General features: G+C 44.7%; 1 protein-coding gene across 4 annotated transcripts in view; it reads right to left on the bottom strand.

Moving 5' to 3' along the window:
• RYR3 (ryanodine receptor 3) overlaps positions 1-23,505 on the bottom strand; it is a 553,341-nt gene that overhangs the window by 100,997 nt on the left and 428,839 nt on the right. For all 4 annotated transcript variants that reach the window (XM_059913701.1, XM_059913702.1, XM_059913703.1 and 1 more), the window contains exons 47-56: positions 18,381-18,550; positions 15,742-15,962; positions 11,973-12,063; positions 10,157-10,297; positions 8,661-8,824; positions 6,364-6,442; positions 2,806-2,895; positions 1,576-1,722; positions 1,304-1,366; positions 46-121 (exon numbers count right to left, since the gene is read on the bottom strand). In XM_059913701.1, coding sequence (XP_059769684.1) covers positions 46-121; positions 1,304-1,366; positions 1,576-1,722; positions 2,806-2,895; positions 6,364-6,442; positions 8,661-8,824; positions 10,157-10,297; positions 11,973-12,063; positions 15,742-15,962; positions 18,381-18,550 — 1,242 coding nt within the window. The remainder of the gene's footprint in view (positions 1-45; positions 122-1,303; positions 1,367-1,575; positions 1,723-2,805; positions 2,896-6,363; positions 6,443-8,660; positions 8,825-10,156; positions 10,298-11,972; positions 12,064-15,741; positions 15,963-18,380; positions 18,551-23,505) is intronic.

The raw sequence follows: 23,505 nt of genomic DNA, 5'->3' as shown, positions 1-23,505 counted from the left end.
CCCCCCAGCTCACCTTCTGCGGGAGATGCTGTGAACCTAGCTCACCTTTGCTCTCCAGCTCCAGCTTCTTCTTCTTGGCCCAGATATTGTGATAGTTCTCAGCTACCACCTCCACCATCCCCTGTGTCCCACCAGGGAGACGACAGTCAGAGAGAAAGCAAGCAAGAAAAATGGGTTCATATCTGCCCTGCTGTTTCAGGCAGCCTCAGGAACAGAACACCACCAAATGCTAATGGCACATTGCTGAGTGTCTCCCATCATTAATTAGTCTGTGCTTATGCACCTCATTAGTTTTATATCTTCCCATACACACAGAAAACAATTTCTAATTCTGTCCTTTTCTGGTAACTTATTATCTTGGCAGTTTGATGCATTTCTCAGAAACACACATTTCCATTGGAAACTGCATTCTGGTGGCACTTCATTTGTCACAGGAGTTGAGTATTTTACTCCTGACCTGAGATAGGCAGCTGGGAGTGGGGGTCATGCAAAACTCTAGGATCCCCGAAAGCCTTTAGCTTAGCAAACTAAAAATAATCACATGTTGGAGAAAACTGCTGCACATAAGATTTCTCAAATAGAGTGCATCTTTATAAGGTTCATAAAATAGTGACCTGGAATGAAGGGTGTACTTTGGAAAGAAACTTTCTTTAAGGTCGAAAGCGTTGGTCTGATGGACTCTCTGAGGAGTAACGGCCTCAGGCTGGAGCCGGTCACGGTCACCGACATGTGTACAGGGGAGGAATGGGGGTGAGGAAGCTTAAGGCTTTAATTTCATCCTCTTGGGTGTTAAGTCCCTAAATCCTACAATGATGACTTGTCTGTACCACCAAGGGCAACTCGAGTGAATCCACCACGGGATACACGATTGTCCTCAAGGTTGGGGGGTCTGGTGTGAGCAGTCCAGCACCCCAACCCAGGGGTCACCTCGTACGTTTTCTCCTAGTTGTTAATAGCTTTGTTACTAGTTATCTCTCCTGGCTGTTATAAGTTCTGTTTTGGGTTTTCATACAGTAATTTGCTGTTCGATCTCCCTTTTATTGAGTCATGACCTGCTATGACGTCTCTGGAAGAAGCGCAAAGCCTCACCTTCTTGGACTGTTGGCTAATTCTGCTGAGACTGTGTCAGATGAGTGGCCTCTGCTCGTTGTGGCCCTCTCTAATTTTGTAATTTCAGCGGTGATATATTTTAGGCATTCTTCCCCTTCGCCCCTTTTTAAAAAACTCTTTGGAGGGTAATATGTCCTGCACTTGAGGGGTTTTAGAAAGTCGGTTACGCTGTTCTGAAAGTATCAACACTGACCTGGAGCTCTCTGGAGAGCACAACGTTGGAGAGATCCAGGGGTGCAGGGCTGTAGCTGTTGCCCTAGGAAAGCAAAGGCAGAATCACTGGGTTTCCCGTTACTTGCCTTACTCTTATCAGCATCCCTGACTTCAGTGGCCAAAGATATGTCCCGAAAGATTCCCAGGGCTCATGGGTGGTGGGCCTCATCTCTGATACCCTGGGGATAGCTTTCCCAGATTCTCCATGGGTTCTACTGGCCTAGTGTTGGCCTCTGGGCGTGATGGTCATACCTGGCTGGCCTGGGACATGCTTCGAAGCTTCTCATTTTCCCGCTGTTGAAATAGGGCTTCTCCCTCTTTGGTCCTCTCTACCGTCCAGCCCACAGCCAGCATGGTTTTCAGGGACTCTCTGGCAGGCCAGCGATAAATTTCCTTCTCCTGGAAGAACATTGGAGCAGAAGAGCTGTGCAGGGCACGCCCCAGCACTGTGGCTGGCTTGTCTCCCGGAAGAGACGTCCTCCCACAGTGGAAGGGGGCTAAATGGCTCCAGCTTCCTCTCACTGGGTCAGAATACCCTCTGCAGCATCCCGTCTGAAACACGTCATCCGTCTTTCTGAGGTTTTTAAGTATAGGACCCCACAGTCTCCTGCTTTTAGAGGGAATGTGCCAGACATATCCACAGTTTGTGGAGAAAGCAGAGCAAGAACAGGAGAATGACTTCTTCCCTCCCCCCACCCCCCAGCGCTGCCACCTCTGCCTCCTCTGTGCCCCGCCCACTGCACAAGTGTCGCCTGCCCTGGACCCACCCCTTTCTCTCCAGAGTGACTTCTGTTCTCTGGTAGGTACTTAAGAGGGGACATGTCAAAATGCATTTGCACAAAGCTCTCCTCGGAGCATGGGAAATAGACTTTCTTAGATTTAGAATTCTCTTTTGAGCCATGCACAATTTTATAACTGGTCAATATGCACATAAAGATACACATGTCATCCTTTACCTGTGACACTAGGTCTAAAGCCTACAAGGAACTCTTACTGATCGCAAGATAGGAATTCAGAGTTGAGTTGAACCAAATTTCATAATTTAAAAAAAACACAAACAAACCAAGAGACCTGTCCACGTTTCCCTGGGGACTCTCTTCTCTATTCTTTTTATCCGTCATGATTGGAAGTCCTTTCTATCTGAATTTTCTCCAACAATGCAAGTCCCGCCCCCCGTCCCCTGCAACAATCTAACAGAAGCCCTTCCTAGTTCAGTTACAAGTGAACCACAAATGCATTTTGGCCCAGCCTCTAAGTGCTGACTGGTGCTTCTCTCTCCAATGGGCTTTCAGAACCAAATAGCAGAATGGGAGGCTGGGTTCTCAGAAACCAGTCCTGAGGCTGTGGCCCACGGGCCAGCTCCTGAGGAGTCTGCCAAGTCCTGGCAAGTCTCTAAGGAACAGGACGGTGAATGTGCCCTCAACTCCTCTGCCATCTGATATAATTCCCAGGGAAGGGAAATTAGCATGGCCTGGTCCTTACCTTCTCTGTTAATGTCTTGAAAGGCCTGATCAATGGATGGGTCTTCACATTTTCATCCAGGGAAATTCCATATTTCCATCCATTCTGACTCTGTAGAAATGTTCTCAGTTCAAATATCCTTGGCACCCAGAGAGCCCCGCTAGGTGACCCACATCCCAGCTTCAATTTTCACTGAACAAATAGAATAATGGAATGTGACAGAGCTTGGAAACTTCCCTCCGAAATGTCTAACTGATCCTTTCGGGCTGTCAGGCTCTCTGCCCCCTGAATTTTGAACCCTGCTCCTTTGTTTCTTCTCGTTTTAGTTGCTGTCCCCTCCACTTACTCGCTTGTGTTTCAGGCCCACTACAGACAGAAGTATGCTTCAAAAGACCTGAGAACAATGCTTTTCAGAACAATGTGTCACAATCACAGGCAAGGACAGACGTCAAGGCTGAAGGCTTGTGAGTATTGGACCTACTGGCCACGGCTCGGAGGAGGCTGATTGGGTTTGCACCCTTTGCCCGCCAACCCCAGAGCAAAGCTGTAGCAAGGCATGTTTCTAGAATCATAGAGGTTTAAGAATTTCAGAAGTCATGCAACAAACATTGGTTGAATGCCTATGACAGTAGGTGCCAAACTCTGTCCCAGGCATGGTGGATACAGAAATAAATAAGGCTCTGTTTTCCATAACCTCACAGCCCAAAGACTTCTGGCTGCTCTGTCTCAGCCTCTGCCAATGTCCCCTTGTTAATGTGGCTGTTTCTCAAGTTTCTGTCCCTTCTCAAGGAACACTGTCCCTGGGGGATATAATCTAGGCCCATGGTCCCTAAGTGGATGAATCCCAAATCAGCATTTCCAGCCCAGATCTCTCTCCTAACTTCCATACCTATTTAAGCTCTGCTTGGATGGCCATAGGTACCTCTCAACAGGTCTGAAACAGCACCTGGAATTTCACTTCTCTAAATGGCTCTTCCTCTCAGGTTCCCTGTATCTCCGTGAACAGCACCAGCTTACATTCACTTTTCAAGCCAGAAATGTGGGAATCTTCCTTCTCTGCACTCTCTCATGTGTGTTCAACCTCCCAGACCTATATTGGTCTGCCCCTCCTTCACTTTCCTGCCAGCGCTTTAGCTCAGGCCACCATCAGCTGTCACCTGGATTACTGCAACGGCTTCCTATGCGGTCTCCCTGTCTCCAGTCTTGCCGTCTCTCACGGATTCCATTTTCTACACCACTGTCAAGTGATTTTTATAAAATACCCTGCTCAGGGCACTCTGCTGCTTTAAAAATTTCTGATTCCCAGCTGCCATCATGGTAAAAATCCAAATTCTTTCTGGCTTCTACTGCTGCAGTGAAGATCGTGTTGGCCCTCTAGGCTCATGTCCTGCCCTTCTTCCCCTGCCCTACTCTGTGACCCCAGTGTGTTGAACCAAGCTCCCCTAAAGCCACCACACTCTCTTGCTTCTCGGGGTCTGCACCCGCTGCTTCCAGGGCCTGCAGTGCACTTGCTCCCCTGTGCCTGAACAATGGCCCCTCATTCATCACCCCCTGTAGGTGTCAGCAGCTCGAGGAAGCATTCCCGGACCCTCCCTATTGGGCTGGGGTCTCTTCCTGTGTGCTCTCACCCCGTGCCCATCACAGCACGGCACAACCTGTATAATGGCTGCTTTACTTGGTTTCTCCCACCGATTGTGGGGTCCTTGAGGGCAGGGGAAAATACTCTTTTCCTGTCAGATTATCAACGCCCACCTGGCAAGGGTGAGCAAACTTGAAGCTTCCAGGCTAGTGGATGAGAGTGATTCATCAAATACCGTGCCAGTAAATGCATAGTTGGTAACTGGTATGTATAAATGTATAACTGCTGCAAATCCAACTATATAAGACTGCTATAAAAATACTGGGAAGGAAAAGAGCAAGGTGCTAAGAGGGCCTATAACTGAGAAATCTGGGAAAGAGGCGTCCTAGGAATTCACACTTGGACAGATTTTGAAGGAGGAATTGGTGAATGGTGTTTTCACACGTGTGAGTGCAGATGGGTACCTGGCTCAGACAGGGGGCAGATTCAGGCATATGCAGAGTGTGTGTGTGTGTGTGTGTGTTTATGCGCATGTGTGTGTGTGTGCTTGAGAGAGAGAGAGAGAACGAGCCTAAATGAAGGGGATATGGCTGGAGGGCAGAGGGTGAAGGGAGAGATGAGGCTAGAGATGGTAGCAGAGACCAGATGAAGCAGGGCCTATCAGGCCATCTTAAGGAGTTGGACGTTTATATGAAAAGAGTTGGAAGTTATTAAGGGATTTTAACAAGGAGAAGGGGCTGGGTTGGAGAACATGACCCATTTGGGAGAATCTGACCAAATTTGCATACAGAAACTACCACTTGCCTGCAGCGTGAAGAACAGACTGGAGAAAGTGCACGTGGGCAGACTAGTTAGAAGGTTATCACATCGTCTGGGTGAAAGATGAGAGCAGCTTAGACTAAAACCAAGGCATGGGCACAGAGAGAACCATTCAAGTTCGAAAGCGACTAAGGAGGTAAAAGGCACATGGCTTAGGGATGGATTGGATATTGCGATGGATTCATGTGTTGTCATCGGCTGCTTTTGTGCTACACCAGCAGAGATGAGTAGTTGCAGTGGAGACTGTCCGGCCCACAAAGCCTAAAATGTTTACTCTCTGGCCCTTTATAGAAAAAGCATGCCAACCTCTGCTCTAGAATCATGAGTATTAGCCCATTCTACAGATACAACAATTGGCGTCATCATGAGCTCTAAACAGGGGTTCAGGAAAGAATCAGGGCAGAGGCTGAGCCAGGGCTTCAAGCTGCCCCTCATCCAGGGTGCATCCAGGCAGGTGGTTTCTGCGGTCTTCCTGTGGAGATAGGTCCACCGTTACGGGCTGTAAGCTGCAGCTGGGCAAAGGCCCAGTGCTTAACTGGCTGCCCACAGGACTCCGAGATGTCTTTGGCATTCCTCCCCATGTGCCTGCCAGCATTAAAGGGCTGACAGAGCAATTAAACCTATTAGCAGCCTGACCTCATGTGGTGAAGAATTTTAAACACCAGCTGGACAGGCTTACTAATAAGGGAGGGTCCGGAAGTTCCAGCACTGCCTGCCACAGGAAGCCGTGTGTCCTCCCTAGAATAAAATTCAGCTTGCTGGCAAAATGCAAGGGTAAATCTTTCCATTCAATTTTCCCTTTTCCGACACTACATTCAAAGGAAACATTTAATAAAAGTCTCCAGCCCCACGTTAAGCCTTTATGTCAAACACACGCAAGCATGTGCTTGGGCGCCGACTCCAGGAAACGCAACGTGAAGAGAGACATTAACACTCCCAGAAGCGATCGTTTTCTTGAGAGACACAAAAAGCCACGTCAGCAACTGCCCCCGCCCATTTCTCCGATCTCCACCAACCCTGGGAAATCGCCGCTCAGAAATAATGAATGCCGCTGGCATGGCGAGTCTGTCACTTAAGACAAGTCAGGCAGACTCCCAGGATTGGACCCTTTCATGTTCTTGGGCTGTTGTGTTGTTTTGTTTTTTTCCCCTGACAATTGTCGGTTGGATGATGATCCCTACCTTATCACAGGCCCATTTATCATGTGAGTGCTCAGCATACTTGGTGACGATGTATTCCAACTTTTCAGGCAAGGAGAAACTGTGAAATGAGGGGAAAAATAAAATTACAACCTCCCCAAGCACTTCAGTCACATGTGCCGAAAAGATGGCCAGAGCTAACAATCGGCCATCAGAAGTTGCATGTGATCAACCAGCTAACCCCAAATTTGAAGTTGGACCCCAGACGCAGTGACCTTCCTGAGCTCCAAGCATATCCAGGACCAGGTCACAGACACACCCATGGCTAATCAGAGGGCGTCTCTGCAGCAGCCTCTGCTTCACAGGTGGCCTCCCTACAGCTGCTCTGGGTTCCCTTGGCTCCTAAGAACCACTTTGGCTCCTGAGCCAGACCTGTCCGGGTGAGACCGTGAGAATCCCTTCATCCAAAGACACTGTCCTGCCATCTCACAACTCTGATCTGTGGATGGCAGAAGTGGGTAGCTACAGGACCAAATGATACAAAATAATGCTTGTCTACATTTTGGGGTTTGGTGATTCATGTTTAAATACTAGAATCATGGCAACCCAGTAGACACACCTGTCACTTCTGTTAGCCCTGCAGCTTTTGCCCCTTCTGTTGGCAATATGCCTCCGCTTCGCTTTAAGGAATAAGTCTTCCTGACTTGCGTGCAGTCTTATGTGAATTGTCTCTGAGGATTGGCTCTGACGAGGCCAGTCAGACTCACTCTTCCTGGAATTTGAATCTTTCTTTTTTTTGGCCGCACTGCACGGCTTGTAGGAGCTCAGTTTCCCAACCAGGGATTGAACCTGGGCCGCAGCAGTGAAAGCGCTGAATCCTAACCACTAGACCACCAGGGAACTTGGAATGTGAATCCTGAGTTGAGTGAGACCAGGACAGCAAACTCTTCAGGGTGACTCATCCAATGTGGACACCTGGAGAATGTCCATCTGGTCACTCTGCCTTAGTTCTGGCCCTTGCTGAGGCCTGCTTAGTCAGCCTTTCACTAGGTTTTAATAATGACCCCACATCCTTGCAATAAGGCCCTTTTCTGTTTAAGTTTTGGTCACAGTTTCCATTATTCACAGTACTCAAAGAGCCATACTGATGTCAGAGGTCTATTTGAAGAAATCAGAACTCTCAAAAAAACACCGAATGAGTCATCCTCAGCACACCATTGCTAGAGTACCACATTGTCTCATGATGTTTATAAAAGCGTCCAAGTGATCACACCTTTTGTCCGCCTTCAGCACACTTACGTTTTCATAGGGCCAAGTTCTCCAAATCAATACCTGCCTTCCCTTTAGCCTTAGCTTGAAGGCTCACCACACCCGTTACCTCTTCCTTACAGCAGGTTCAATTCTGTTTCCCACCATCCGCTCAGCTCAAGGCTCTGCTGATGGAATACGTATTTAATTTTCCCAAAGATGAATTTTATATGTTATCACAAGCTGACAGCTCCGGGGAAGGGCTCAGGCTATGGCTCTCATCTGAGAACTACTGCCATAAAACATAAGTCCAAGGGGCTCACAGGGCATGCCTTCTTTTCCCTGCTTATTCTACAGCAGTTTTGGAGCTTTTCATTGAAATTGCAGCTGGAGATGAAGCCTGTATGCCCCATGACCCATAATCATAATTGGGGCCATACTGCCAAAGTCAAAATTGAGCAGATCTTGTCTAATACTTTGTCCGTGGCCTAATCATCACCAGTGAGGAATGCTGGAGAATCAGGGGGAGAAATGAAAAAGCGCTACTGTAGAGCTTTTCCAAAGATCCAGCATCCGTTGGCAAAGAGCAGGTCCAGTGGCTCAAATAAGGACCCCATGTTGTTCTGCCCTCACCCCCTGAAGTCCTGCTGGAGCTCAGCTGAGTGTTATTTATGGAGATGTTTTGATGTATGATGTTATTAGTACTATACAGGCCTAATTCACAAAGAGCAAAGATTTCGTCAAAAAACTCATTAATAAATTAATTGCATCATTTGTCAGGGTTCTTGTGGTGCCTCAGGTGACATATGTGGAGAGCATCTACCTCTTATAATAAATAAACCAACCCCACCCTCCAAAAAAATAGCCCAGAATATAATAATACGGCATATAATCAGATATGGATGGATTAATCTTTCAGGAGGTGAGGACAAAATCTAGCACCTAATGTGACTCGTAGTGTCAAGGGACATGATAAACCATGTTGGCAGGAGGGAAGGGAGGGAAGCTTAAATTTCTGGCTACCTTCTGAAAGAGAAACACTGGCCACGGGGCAAAATCTAGGACCAGCTTAGAGATGATTCTGGACTCACTTCATGGTGTTGATAGGCTTGGGGTCAAAGTTGCCATCTGCGTCCACTGAGATCTGTTTCTCCAATGTGGCTGAGATTCTGGTATCTACATAGTCTGGTGGCAAGGCCCCAGCTATAGCACTGAGACAGGGCAGGGCCATTCGGAAAAGATCCGGGTCATACCTCTGTGAGGAAAGACAAAGACCACGTTAGCACACACAACAAAACCATAGCCCGCCAGGCAGAACCACTTACCGATTAGCTGGGAAGAAAAAAAAAAAAACACGTGCATTTGCCCAGGTTAACCAAAACGGGGAACATGTAAGGCCTGTAATACATTCTGGTGGAAACTGAGGTATCCTTGTCACAGAAAAGTGACAATCTGTAAAGCCTTCAAGTCACCGTTTGCTGTAGGTTGAGAAACCTTAAATCAAGGTTTAAATCAATATCTCCTAACTAGTTAATTGCAGGAATATCTAAAGGTTAAAGTGGTTCTCACTAGGCCAACAGAGTCTACAAACTTGTCGGCCATAGATGGTTATAGAAAGTGGCCCAGCCTGTGCCTAGGGAGGGCACAGCAGCTTTTCTGGCTCCCTCGGTAGCTGATGCGGGTCATATGCTGACACCATCAGCAGACTGCTCTGTACCACAGACATTCTCTCCAGAACCCGGCCAGGAAGGAATCTCAGTTAAAGCATGTCAGGTGAGGGACAACCTTTGATCTGCTTGTACTAGACCAAAGGAAGGTAGGAGGGAAGATCATGTAAGTGTAGGTAAACACCAGACTGCAGCTGTACACCTGCTCCAGACTTCTGTATGAAAACCCGAAAAACTTCTCATGTTCTACCTTTAAAGCTGGTGACCTGTCTATGGCCCTACCATCCTGAATGTTCCCGATCTTGTCTAAAGCTGGTGACATCACAAATCTAAATCTGGGGTAAGGGAGGGGGAGGCAGGTGTGAGGCTGCCTACAGGTCGGGGCTGTAATCCAATCAGACCGCATAGGAAGGCTTGGGATTCAGAGGCCCGCATCCTCCCTCAAGCTCCTTCTCCTCAGTGGCTGGGAATCACCTCGCCTGAATGGCGTAAGGTCTCCTGGGAACCCCACGTCCCTGCATCAGGGCAGACGCTAGGACTTCTCTAGGCTTGGACTTGGTGAAGGCCAGCTAACCGGGGCCCCACAACATAGCAGGGAAGGAATGGGGGCGGGGTAAGTCATTAATACTGGAACCAGGAAATATCTCCGTGATTCACTCTGGAAGTTGCCCTTCCATATATTAGCTTTGTGAGTCTGGCAAGTCATCAACTGCTCTTTCTCTCACCTGTCAAAGGAGGGTCGGGCTAGCTCCTACTTGAGAGAGTTGGGGTAATGAATGCGATCCGCTTGTGAAGTGCCTGGCACAGTTCTGGGCACATGGTAGATAGAGGCTGACTAGGTATCAGCTATTCTTACGTGCAGGCGGTTGTATCACCGAATGGGCAAGCCCCCTTCTTTGTTCAGGAAGCACTGCCATTACCTTATGGGCAAGGGAGTCAAGAATCCCCCAGAAGAGCTTCTCTGTCAGATGCAGCTCATCTTCCACAGCCAGACCGTAGCTCCCCCAGCCTGACGGCAGACAGTAATACTTCCAGCACTGTTCGTAGTGATTTGTCAGAAGCTGGGAGGTTGAGAACAGATGTGCACCAGTGCGGTGGGGCAGAGATGATCCACAGGTATCAACAGCACACAGGGGAGAAGAAAACAGCACACACCCGTCAGGAGAGTGAAACCAACAATGGAAACAGTTCGGTTATCTACAGAGAGGCCCCCAAACGCCACTGGCAACGGTCTGCTCTTGTGCCTAACGAGCTCCAGCCTGAACGGAATCTACCTGATTAATTCTTGTGCCTCCTAACTCGTCCCTCGCATTTCCAGGAAAATGGAGAGGAACTGTGTCTCCTCCTACTGAGAAAACGCTACCCTCCGGAAGTAGTCACCGTGTGCTTTTCCAGGCAGTCAGGGATGGGGAGAATTTCTTCTGAGATCTTTGCTTATAATAAATCTGGGAGATCCTGGTAATGCTGACATGGGGAGGGGAGGGTGGGGACTAGGCTGTGGGTCTGCAGATTTTATCAGCGTTGATTACTGCCCCTGGCTTCCCTGCCTTTCGCTTGAGCCTTCTGATGGTCCAGCCATGTTGCAGCAGTTCCCCACATGGCCAATAGAGGGCACACGTACACTGCCAATGGTCCCATCTCAGCCGGCGGGATCCACATCCTCCAAGAAAAATCCCTCTGATCTAAGGGGTAAAGGTGAGCTTATTGAGGGCTATCGATGATGTTTCTTTGGGAGCCAGAATCCAGCTGACGGCACAGGTCTGCCAAGGAAGCAATGCCAGGTTGAACTGTAAAAACTGTGGTTTTTAGCTAAAGGATTTTTTGGGTTGAAAACTGGGAGTGTTAGGGTTAGATAGAAGAATGAGCCCATGGAGGACTGTGGAATCTCTGACATCATACAAGCTGTCTTCTGCCTGGTGTGGAGAAAGAGGATGAACTAAAGGCTTCTGGGAATTCTGTTTATCCCGGTAAAATGCTTCTTGAAATCCTTGCTTGAACTATTGATATTTCTGAAAAGAGGGAAAAGTTCTGTTGAAATCACTGGGCTGGCCACTGCTGACCCTTTTGAATATGCTAATATGGCAGGTGCCTCAGAGGTAAAAGATGAAAAACACTGCCGTCTGTGTGGGGGCTGATTCTGGTGTCCTTCTACCCAGGCCCAGATGCTCCCTATACCAGCAACGAAATGTTGGTAATTTGTGAGAAAATCAGGAATCAGGTGGCAAAGAGAGGGCTCTGTGGCCTTACTTTTCATTAATAAAACAAGTGAAAAGAAGTAAAAAAAAAAAAAAAAGTGAAAAAGAGGACCTGTTACAGAAGGAAAAAAAAAAGCACAACACAGTATGGAATAGAAAAGGGACATTTTATTTTCTGTACCTAAATGAAGAATCACAGGGCCTTCAAAGCTTTTTGAGATTAAAAACATTCTGAAAACCTAATTAGGGCAGGAAAGTACAGAATCCAAGTGCCCTCACTAACCTCTGCTAAATAACAAGTAATTGGTAGAAATCGATTAAGGAAAATTGGAGCAGTTAATGAATCTAGCAGAACTACTCTTTCCAACCTTGACACTCAAGAAGGGATTTGATTTTGGAGATCGTATTTAGTTAGCTATCAACTTAAAGGAGTAAAACCCATTTAAGACGTATTTTGCTCCCCCAGTTGTGAAGATCATGTTTTACAAGGCAAGTTTCCTGGGCCATAGACTGTTTTTTCTGTAACGATAGAGAGGTTTACCTTCAGAGGCATTTTGCAGTATTCACTGAGTTGCGGCACATCAAAAACTAGACGTCGCAGGAGTTGCTGTAACATGGAAGGCTTCAAGTGACTGCAGTATGAAATAAGAAAAACAAAAGGATAGAATGAAAAAAAAATAAGGAAGAGGGAATGAAAGGAATACTCAGCGATAACCATATATTAGAGCTAAGCTTCAAAACACTTAGCTCCTAAATCAGATCGTGGATAAACCACAGTCTATGATAAAACACTTTAAAAACTGAGTATAGTTAAAATGCAGAAAGAGGGAGTGGGCTCATGGCTTGAGATCCCTAAGGTTAAATTCCAATCACCATGTGACAAGATGTCCTAGGGTTGATGCACATTCAAAATACAGCCACTGATTATGTACAAAGAAGTCTATAACAGAAAGAAAGTGCAGGTGATTTTAGAGCAATTGCTACGAACCGACCATCCTCCCGAACTCTGCAAAGGAAGAAGTTAGAGGTGATCAGCTGCACGGGTGGAATCTGAGGCCACCTTCTGGTGTGATCTGAAGCGTGCTCTGAGTTACTACCTGATCCCTGATATTCTCATTATTGAAATCATTTCTTTGGGTTAAGGGTCGGTCCTCAAAAAAACTCCTTTAAAAGGCAAATTGAGTAATTAGAGAACAATGTATCAAATTATCAAAGCATTCATGGCCTTGGTATTTGGTGAAAGTAAATTCTGAGATAGAGAAAGGAGAGATGAGCAACGCTGATTTAGCCTATATTTTCAGATTGCCAAACCTTTCAAAACTCAGTGGAACCTCTGGATTCTTCCCAGTGAAAATACACACTTACACACAATTTGGCACGTTAAGTTCAGCCCATGAGCCCCTTTCAGAGATGCCTAAGAGCCATGGAGGCAAAGTTAATAACTGATGTTGAATGTAAAAATGCCAGGAAAGAAAGCCCTGGAGGCATCCACAACAAGAAGCATGGACGTGAATGGAGACGGACAACAAAGTTCATCTGTTTCACAACTTTTGGTAGAGCTGGCCTTGCGATAAAAAGCCCTGGAGTGAAGAGGTCAGGCATAATATATAGCAAAAAAAAAAAAAAAAACTTGTCTCTAAATGTAGTAATTATAAGCGTATAAAGTTCCTCATTTTTTTTACATCATTTACCCAATTAGCAATATCACCTTAGATTGACTAATGAATAAAATCAAGGAATAAAATAAATCTCTAACTTGATTAATTCCTGACTTACTAAAAATAAATTAAAAATCTATGTAAGTGTCAGTTTGTCTGTGTTTCTAGAGCTCAGATGGTTAAGAGGAGGAGTGGGGAAGCTCCTAGGAGTACAGGTATAGGGAGGGCTGTGAGCTCTATTTTTGGTTTGATGTGAAATTCTAATTTCCCCAAGTTCTGATCTGATTCTTTAAAAACATTTGCGCTAACATCAGTCTCGCCATGACTTTTTTTTTTTTTTTTTTTTTTAAACTAGGAAACAGCTTATGCTGGGAGACAGGACTTTTGGTTTGGTTTCTAAGATACCTGTTGAGTTCAGATCCAGCAAAAGGTAGAACAAGATCTATAGCTGTGATCGATGTGGCTACCAGCCAATTACAGAATCGATGCTGATAGAAGACTTTCTTTCTGTGCAGACTCACTGTTTATTCCCTTGACCACTACTCAGAAGAAAAGTAGGAGCCCATGTACACCAGTAACGGGGCTCTTGTCTCTCCTTTTGAAGTGGCAGCGTGGAAACCCTAGTCACTCTATTAATTCCTAGAGGCCTATAGTGTGTTTACCAAGCTTTGTCTCTCTTCTAAGACCAACAGTATTCCAATGAGCTTAATTCTCTGCCAGTTCTAATAACATTGGAATGAATGAAGTGGTGTCAGAGTATAGGGCCTGATTTTGGCAGAGGATCTCAGAGAGAAACCCCTTCTATGGGGCCTGGGTGGAGGTCTCCCACCTTCCACTCCACACCCTAGGCAAAGAGTACTGTGCATGACACAGTTTGGTCCCTAAAGCAGTTGAAGCCTGTAGGCCTTAGATGATAGAAAGGTAGCAGATAGAGGTTAATTTTAATAAAGCATTTAAAATGGAAGGACCATTGTTACATTTGAAATAGAAATGTGAGATTGCCTTTTAACTTGATGTCCTAAAAGGACTGACCAACTCCTTTTTTCTAGGCAGCCCTAGCCCCTCACTGAGCAGTCATCTCTTGTGTGACTAGGAAACAACCCATTCAACAAGAATCAGGACCAGACCCAGCTGGCCGCTAAAGGGGGGCACCTGCTGGTCCTGACTCCAGGACAACCTACAGCAGTGATTCTCGGTCTTGGCTACATCATGGCATCATCTGGGGAGCTTCACAAGCTGGAGGTCTGGCTCTCAGCCCTAAAGGTTTTGATTTTTTGGGCCGAGGTGTGGCCTGGCATTGGGGTATTTATTTAGTAGCTCCCAGGTGATTCTAATACATAGCTGAGGTGGAAAGCCACTGGCTTAAACATCAGAGCCTGGTCCTAGACTGTGCTGCTGAGACCCACCACGGGAAGAGTCCTTCTTCCTTTGACCCAACCAGTCCTGATGGAGTTTCCTGACAATCTCCCCTCTTGGGGGTGACTTTACCCTCTTCCTTGTTTGGCCCTGATGCTCATCTGTAGCGGTGAAAGCTACTGCCCTTCATTCCCCACGGGGACTGGAGATGCCTTCTTTTCTTCGTTTCAGGCCTTGTGAGGCCTAGAGTAGGTTGTTTGATTGACACTTTTACAGTCTGGCCTCTGTGTAAAGGTCCACTCATTCAGAATAGGAAAATCTGCTTCTGGCTCTATTTTAGGAACTAAAGCATTATTTCTTATATGCGGTAGGGGGCTAGGCCTGCCTAGAAATAAACAACTGGTCAGTCCTTTCAGTTCTTATTAGTTCAGAATACTTCAGGCTTGAAAATCAGTCTCATCTCCTGGTTCACCAGCCCTAAAGGCTAGAACCCGAGCTGTCGGCCTCACTTCCCCAGAGCGAGAGATAAGCCTCAAAGGAGAGGCGATCAGAAAGAACCTGTGGGATAAATTAGAAGTTTCGGTTTAAAATATACATACAGGGCTTCCCTGGTGGCTCAGTGGTTAAGAATCTGCCTGCCAATGCAGGGGACACAGGTTCGAGCCCTGGTCTGGGAGGATCCCACATGCCGCGGAGCAACTGGGCCCGTGAGCCACAACTACTGAGCCTGCGCATCTGGAGCCTGTGCTCCGCAACAAGAGAGGCCACGATAGTGAGAGGCCCGTGCACTGCGATGAAGAGTGGCCCCCGCTTGCCGCAGCTAGAGAAAGCCCTCGCACAGAAACGAAGACCCAACACAGCCAAAAATAAATAAATAAATAAATAAATATTTAAAAAATAGTGTGGGGGAAAAAAAACATACATACATACATATATATATATATAAAATAGATAACCAACAAGGACCCACTGTACAGCACAGGGAACTATACTCAATATCTTGTAATAACATATAATGGAAAAGGATCTAAAAAAAGAATATGTGTATATATATATATATATGTATAACTGAATCACTTTGCTGTATACAAAACTAACACAACATTGTAAATCGACTATATTTCAATAAAAATTTTAAAAAAAGAAAAAAGAGCCTGTAGCAAGTAGGGGACCCAGCATATCCTTAGAGTCTGAGCATATCCTCAGACTAGATTCACCAGGTTTTGGGTTACACCATTCAATGCAGCTGATGTGGGTGCGTACACGGAAGTGAAGCACATAAGACCGGGTACTTACTTGCAAATGGCCAGCAAACACTCCTCTATGGTATCCCTCTGAGCTTTGGTGAGGGAACGGCCCTTGGAAAGCCTGTATATTGTCTGCAGCGTAGAGTCGATCAAAGAGGAGTAGTGCTCTGTTCCAGCAAAGAGAGGGGCGCATCTCGTGAGGAGTGGGAGCACGGCAGAACATATGTACCTGTTCAGGGCCAGCACGGCCTCGGTGGTGCTGAGGGAAACCTAAAGAAAGAAGATTGAGATGCTGATTAGTCTCCTGGGAAAAACAGAGCCAGGATTCCCCCTGTACTGAGCTCTCATCTAGCAGGGCGGGGAGGTGTACACATATGCGTGTTTCACAGTGACAGACTGAACAACTTTCTACCTGGTCTAAAGAGATCTATTTCTCTTTTGCATCTTAAATGAAAAAGAATCAGGTTAAAAGAAACAATAAACAGAAGAAAAGCAAAGGCTAGCTGGTGCTAACTCATTCCAAATGGTCCACAAACATCTGTTCCCTTCAAAGAAGAAGCCTAAACGCTTATTAAAATCAGCTGATGACCAGTCTAACCCAACACCCTTGATATGTGCAAAGACCAACTGCCAGGCTACTGTATTATTATTCTGGTTTTCGCTCTCTGTTTTCACCGTGTGGAGACTCACAAGCTGTCCTCTTGCGATCGTGAGATTAGTAAACGGTTACAAGCTGAGCAAGCTCTCAAACTCACTGGTTGTGTGACAATTTTACAGAGAGGAAGTGGAGCTCTGACCCCCATCACCTAATTTTTGAGCATTGTGAGCAATTTGCAATCTGATAATTGGCATGAGGGGAAGACATCACTGAAGGGAACATAAGTCTGCATGGGGAAAAAGTGTACAAGGAATAGACATCAAGGGCCTCCTCTTAAACTCTGCTGTAATCCTCATGCACAATGTTATCTCTTGCTCATTTATATTTAGTGTCACTAAGTGGGCCTTCCTTAGATTTAAGGAAGGCCCACTTAGTGACACTAAATATAGCCAAAGCATGCTTAACTACCATCTTTGAAAAGTGCAGAACTGCCAAAGAAACCTTGAGGTCCAGAGAGATGAAATATTATCCTTATTTCCTGTCATGATCACAGCCATTGTATCTGTAACACATTTCCTTTAACTTATGATCTGATAAACTGTTTTCTTTGAATGGTACATATTTCTGGGTGTTTCTATTAATTATCAAAAGTTTGCCTTCTAGGAGCTGCAGTAATCACATGGAAAGAAACAGCTAATCTTCCACATTTATCACTTTAAAAGACAGAGTTGTTAAAATGGGGAAGGAAGAGCTTTGATTCCGGTGGCTTAAAAGTTTTCAAAAGAGAATGCATGAAAATGTGTGTGCTGAGGAACTGAATACAAAACGTCTTTTGTGGTAGGTGGTGTGTAGACAAGCATGTGATTTGAACGCCAAATTCTAGAATAGTATTTGCTGTTTATTTGATCTATAAACAAGTTGAATGCTTTGATCAGGAAACTTGGGAACGTCCCACAAGTTAAAAATATTTTAATATTTTAAATCAAGGAATTTATAGGAAACCTCAAAAAAATCGCTGTGGAAGCATTGTTTTAATTTTACAAAACAGCCATATGCCTCTAATGCCTTCATGGATATACCATTTCTTATCTCCATGCCACAGATAGGGACAGAGCTCCCATTCAGACTGGGGTTCATACTGCTTTCCATTTCTGGGTGACCCCATCCATTTCTGTGTAACTCGTTCAAATGGAATCCACCCCAGTTAAGATATTGGTTAGCTGACCACCCATCACCAGAGCTCAGACCTCTATTGCTGTTGGACACCAGGTGGAGCCTTTGAGAAACTTTATGACTGATCAAGAAGATATGCCACTGGCTCTTTAAAAACAACCCTAAACTGGCCAAGATTTGTTTGAAAACTTACGCTGATCTAATTGGTCTTTCCTCCTTGGACCCAGGACTCCTGGTACACTATCTCTCTGCTTCATCCTGACTTGGGGCATCTGGTATCTATGTGTTCTAACTCCTGGGGCCTCCTGTCTTGATGTCTCTTGATGTTGGATTACCCTACCTCACACTTGACTTCCAAACTTGGATTTGCACTTGGCCTCTAACATTGACCTTGTCATGCCGTGAGCTTCGGACTATCCTTCCTGATGGTCAGTGCACGTAACTTAAGGAGTGAGAGTATGAAGAGCACTTCCAGCCTATCATGCTGCCAGCCATCCTTTTTCATAAGTGACAGAGCCATAGTTCTCACGTGAGGGAGATTTTGTCTCCCAGGGTACCTCTGGTGAATTGCTTTGGGGGGGTGTGCTACGGGTATGTAGTACCAGTAGAGGCCCGGGATGCTTTTAAACATTCTACGATGCACAGGGTGCTCCCCACCGCCACCTCAAAGAGTGCTGAGCTTGGGAAGCCTTGCCCTAGAGGGAGCTAGACTGAATATCTGAGGTCCAGTTTACCTACACATAAGTCTCTAGGCTAATAAATTCACATCTGCCATTTCTTGGTTCCTCTATTTTCTCACCCTTTAAAGCAAACTGTTAGTATGTAATCAGTGAGTAGATAGAAACTATTAGCTTCTAATTCCAATGTTAATCATTTAAAATGATGGAAAAATAATTTTTCTTATTTTAACCACTTACTGTATCTAAAGAGGCAGAGGCTCTTAAGTCAGGTAAAAATCCAACTTCCAACAAATGGAGCAGGAAAGTTTGATCCTTTATACCATAAACACGGTCCAAGAACAGCACCATGGGTGCCTTGTGGTCGGGGCAGAAGTTGGCCGCCATATCTGGTTCGCTGACTGATCCATCTGAAAGACACACAGAGAATGTCATTTCCCCTTTTCTAGCTCCACAGTCTCAAGTGGAACACAGAGCTTGTCTGGCTATGGCTTGTTCTCCTGACAAGAAACAGGAATTTTAGAAATAATACACTGTTGTGCTAGAGTCAGCTTATACTGGCTTGGAAGAACTGACTGTTAAAATTTCAGGAATTTTGTGAGCCAGTTATTAGATATGCCCATTATTAAAAATTATGATTTGCAATTAAGTATATTATATTTTAAAAGGTAACAAGTACTCAAAGATCACCACTTCCTAATTATTGTACTATAAACTATACTTGAGGTTATTTATATCTGTTGTATTTGTATGTTGGAAGCACAGTACAACAGGGTGCTATGTGCATTCTCTGTCCAACTCCATGCTCAGTGGTATCACATTGGGAGCTTGAAACTGGTGGGTAAATGCCAGGAATCAGGGCTTGATTTATTGCTTTGTTGAATGATGAAGAAAGTGAGGGAGAAAAATGTAAAGCAGATTAAACTGAAAAGTTTGTCATGCTTACAGCCATTGTAACATAAATAGCACAAAACTGAGGAAATACTCTTTCAGTATTTAGAAACTATTATTTGATTTGGGTGAAATTTAGATCAGATCATCCAAGAATTCTAACCTTATTTTAATAGAGTGGTTCAAAGATAAAGTGGGGAAATATCATGAAGAAAATAAAAATTTCTTGACTTGGAGAACAAAAAGGATCTTGAAAGAGGATAAAAAAGAAAGTCTTCCTCCTACTGTTTTGTTAACACCAAAAACTAGGAAAGAGAGCCCCTAAACGATCAAGCTAAAGTCACAGCATATATAAATACTGTACTTTGTAAGGCACCCTGAGAGCCGCAAACATTTAGCGCTATCCAGCCCAGAACCTAATGCAGCCCAGGCACCTGTGCAGGGCTCTGGGAGAGCAAGGAGAGAAGACACCTTCCAGACAGGAGGTTGCCTGCTTCTCCTCCCCTGAGCACCAGGGGGAGCTGTTTGCAAACATCGGAGGCTGAATTAATCTCTCCAGACACGTGGTGTTCTGAAGAACAGTATTTTTACCAGATACTAATGAGTGCTTTGTGTTCAAAAAGTTTGGGAAACACTGAGTTCAACATTTATTTTCTTTATCATATGTTTTCTCAGAGCCTTAATAATCTTAATGTGCTTCATGAAGTTACAAAATGTGATATATTCAAGAATGATGTCACCAAGATGGGGGGGTAGGAGACCCCAGCCTTGCCACCCGCCCCCCAAAGATCAACAATTAAACACCTATCCATGAACCAAACCAGTCTGGGAGAGCTCAGGGATCCACTTAAGAAACTTCAACAGAATGGAACAAAAACTCTGAGAGTCAAAATGACAAAATTATAGAGATGGAGAACAGATCAGTGATTGCCAGGGGTCAGGGTGGTAGGGGGAGGGAGTGGTGTGACTGCAACGGGCAGCACGAGGGAGATCTGAGTGGCATCTGACATCTGTGATAGAACAGGTCTCTATCTTGATTATACTGGTGGCTACACAGATCTACACATGTGATAAAATGACACACACACACAGTCACACACACCAATATAAAAACCCTGGTTTGATGTCATACTATAATTTTGTAAAATATAACCATTAAAGGAAAAGTGGGTGAAGGATAAAAAAAAAAAAAAAAAAAAAAAAAAACAAAAAAAAAAACTCTGAGAGTAAGTGCACAAAAAGGGCAGGAAGGGTAGCTTCATTTTGCCTGCATCGCAGTGGCAAGAGTGAAACTCCTCAGCTGGAAAGAGTTCCTTTTGCCAGAAAGCGAGAGTGAGCTGGGTGATCGGCTTCCCCAGCCTTCTGGGGGCACTGCATGAAGGACTAGCTTTGGTTTCACCCCACCCAAAGACTGGTAAAGCTGAGATGTCTAGAGATGGCTAGGAACAAGGAAGAAGGGCAGGGGCTACGAGTATCAGCCACACAGTAGGAGCCACTGTGGTTCCCAGTGACCTGCTTGCTGAGGACCCAGCAGCTTCTGCCACTGAAGAAACCAAAAGCCAGCACAGCCGCCACAAAATCCAGATTTCACCAGTTTTTGTCCCACAAGATTTTGTGTTCACAGATGCCCAGTCACCTGACTCTCTCCCCAGTGCCTCTCCTGCAACAGCCAGAACCCAAAATCTGCACTGGCAGCCTGCCCCAGCCTCTGTGGTTGTGCAAGTACAAGATGCCACCTAGACCCCTTCAGCTGAAGGGTTAGTCACTCCAGCTGTGCACCTGCACGCTGCCAGCCCAGCTCTCATCGCTGGCCTCCACTGCTGTGCATGCACCCAGGCGAGACCCTGCAGGCACGGGAGTGCACGCTGATAGCCAGGGTCTCGGCAGGTGCTAGTGTACCCACAGTTGGCTCTGGTCTTTGCTGTTGGTCCCTGCCATTGCCACTACGTGTGTGTCTGCAGCTGGCCTCTGCCACTACACAGTCACCTGCAGCTGCTCCCTGCAGCCAAGTGTATGTGCACCACTGGCTCTGGCCACCACCACTGCCTACCCTGGTCCCTAGTTACTAGAACCTAGAAGCACTGCTTAGGACCCCAACAGCCCTTGAAGCCACTGCAGACCCCAGGCAGCACTTGCCAAGGTCCATGCAGTTGTCAGTGTTGTTGACCCCAGTGGCCTGAGTCAATAAGACATCATGCCCCCTCTGGACCTGAAGCTGCCGCACACCCCCGTACTTGGTGCCCTGTACCGTTAGACCTCGGGTCACAGTACACTTTAATGAACCCCACCTGAAGGTGAGGCTCTTTCTTTACCAAAGTCAGTCCATAAAGCCTGGAAGAGGTGACTGCTTCTTCAAAGGCACAGATACCTATGCGAGGCTACAGGAATCATGAAGAATAAGGGAAACATGACAGCACAAAAAGAACACAGTAAACTTCTAGTAACTGAACTCAAAGAAATGGAGATACATGAATTGCCTGTCAAAGAATTCAAAATAATTATTCTAAACATGCTTAGAGTGCTACAAGAGAATCCAGATAAACAACTTAATACAGAGAAAACAATACAAGAACAAAATGATAAGTTCAACAAAGAGATAGAACAGAACATTAAAAACATGAAAAAGAACAGAAAAGAGATACTGGGGCTGAAGAATACAATGGCTGAATGGAAAAATTCAATAGAGAGCTTCAATAGCACACTGGACCAAGCAGAAGAATCAGTAAACTCAGAGACAGATAATTTGAAATTACCCAGTAAGCAGAGCAAAAAGAAAAAATAATGTATAGGAATGAAGAAGGTCTTACAGGGCTTAAGGGACACCATTAAGAGAAACAATTCAGCTATCACTGGAGTCCCAGGAGAAAAGAGGAAGAAAGAGGCAGAAAGCTTATTTAAAGAAATAATGGCTGAGAACTTCCCAAACCTGGGGAGATATTTGGACATCCAAGTTTATAAAGCTGATATGTCACTCCCAAATTTCAATCCCAAACCATCTTCTCTAAGACACAGTATAATAAAACTGTCTAAAGCCAGAGACAAAGAGAAAATTTTAAAATCAACAAGAGAAAAAAATTTCTTTCATGCAAGGGAACCCCCATTAGACTATCAGTGGATTTCTCAGCCAAAACCTTGCAAATCAGGAAAGAATGGAATGATATATTCCAAATGCTGAAAGAAGAAAACTGCCAACCAAGAATACTGTACCCAGCAAATTGTATTTCAGGAATGAAGGTGAGATAAATGCTTTCCCAAACAAATAAAAGTGGGGGGAATTCATCACCACTAGGCCTCACTTATAAGAAATGCTGAAAGGAGTTCTTCAAACTGAAATGAAGGGATAGTAATTAATAACATGAAAAAATATGAAAATATATCACACATTGTTAAAGTTAAGTATATAGTCAGATCCAGAATACTCTAATACTGTAAGGAAGGAAATAAGAAAGATCAGAGCAGAAATAAATGAACTGAGAATAGAAAACAATAAAAATTATCAACAAAACTAATAGTTGACTTTTTGAAAAGATAAACAGAATTGACAAGCCTTTAACTAGACTTACCAAGAAAAAGAGAGAAGACTCAAATAAATAAAATTATAAATGAAAGAAGAGACATTACAACTGATAACACACAAATAGAAAGGATCAGAACAGACTACTATGAACACTTATATGCTAACAAATTGGACAACCCAGAAGAAACTGAAAAATTCTGGAAACATAGAAGAAAACATAGTGGGTAAGCTCCTTGACAGGGTCTTGGCAATGATTTTTCTGGATATGACACCAAAAGCAAGTATTGACAAGTGGGACTACATTAAACTAAAAAACTTCTGTATAACAAAAGAAACAATCAACAAAATGAGAAGACAACCTACAGAATGTGAGAAAATATTTGCAAACCATATATCTAACAAGGAGTTAATATACAAAATATAAAAGGAACTAAAAAAAACTCAACAGCAAAAACAAAAACAAATAATCTGATTTAAAATGGGCAAAGGACCCAAATAGACATTTTCCCAAGACATGCAAATGGCCAACAAGTACGTGAAAAGATGCTCAACATCACTAACCATCAGGGAAATGCAAATCAAAACCACAATGAGATATCACCTCACACCTGTTGAATGGTTATTATAAAAAACAAAAACAAAAACAAAAAACCAAGGGATAACAAATGCTGGTGAGGATATGGAGACAAGGGAATCTTTGTGCATTGTTGGTGGGAATATAAATTGGTGCAGCTAATATGGAAAACAGTGTTGAGGTTCCTCAAAAAAATTATAAATAGAACAACCAAATGATCCAGCAATCCCACTTCTGGATATATAGCCAAAGGAAATGGAATCACTATCTCAAAGAGATATCTGCATCCTTATGTTCACTGCAACATTACTCACAATAGCCAAGATACAGAAATAAAATAGTCTAAGTGTCCATAGATAAATAGATAAAGAAAATGTGGTATG

The sequence above is a fragment of the Balaenoptera ricei genome, chromosome 2 (assembly GCF_028023285.1).
Source record: "Balaenoptera ricei isolate mBalRic1 chromosome 2, mBalRic1.hap2, whole genome shotgun sequence".
Classification (NCBI taxonomy): domain Eukaryota; kingdom Metazoa; phylum Chordata; class Mammalia; order Artiodactyla; family Balaenopteridae; genus Balaenoptera; species Balaenoptera ricei.
The sequence above is the reverse complement of the archived record's forward strand: the minus strand, read 5'-3'. Positions and strand labels throughout refer to the sequence as shown.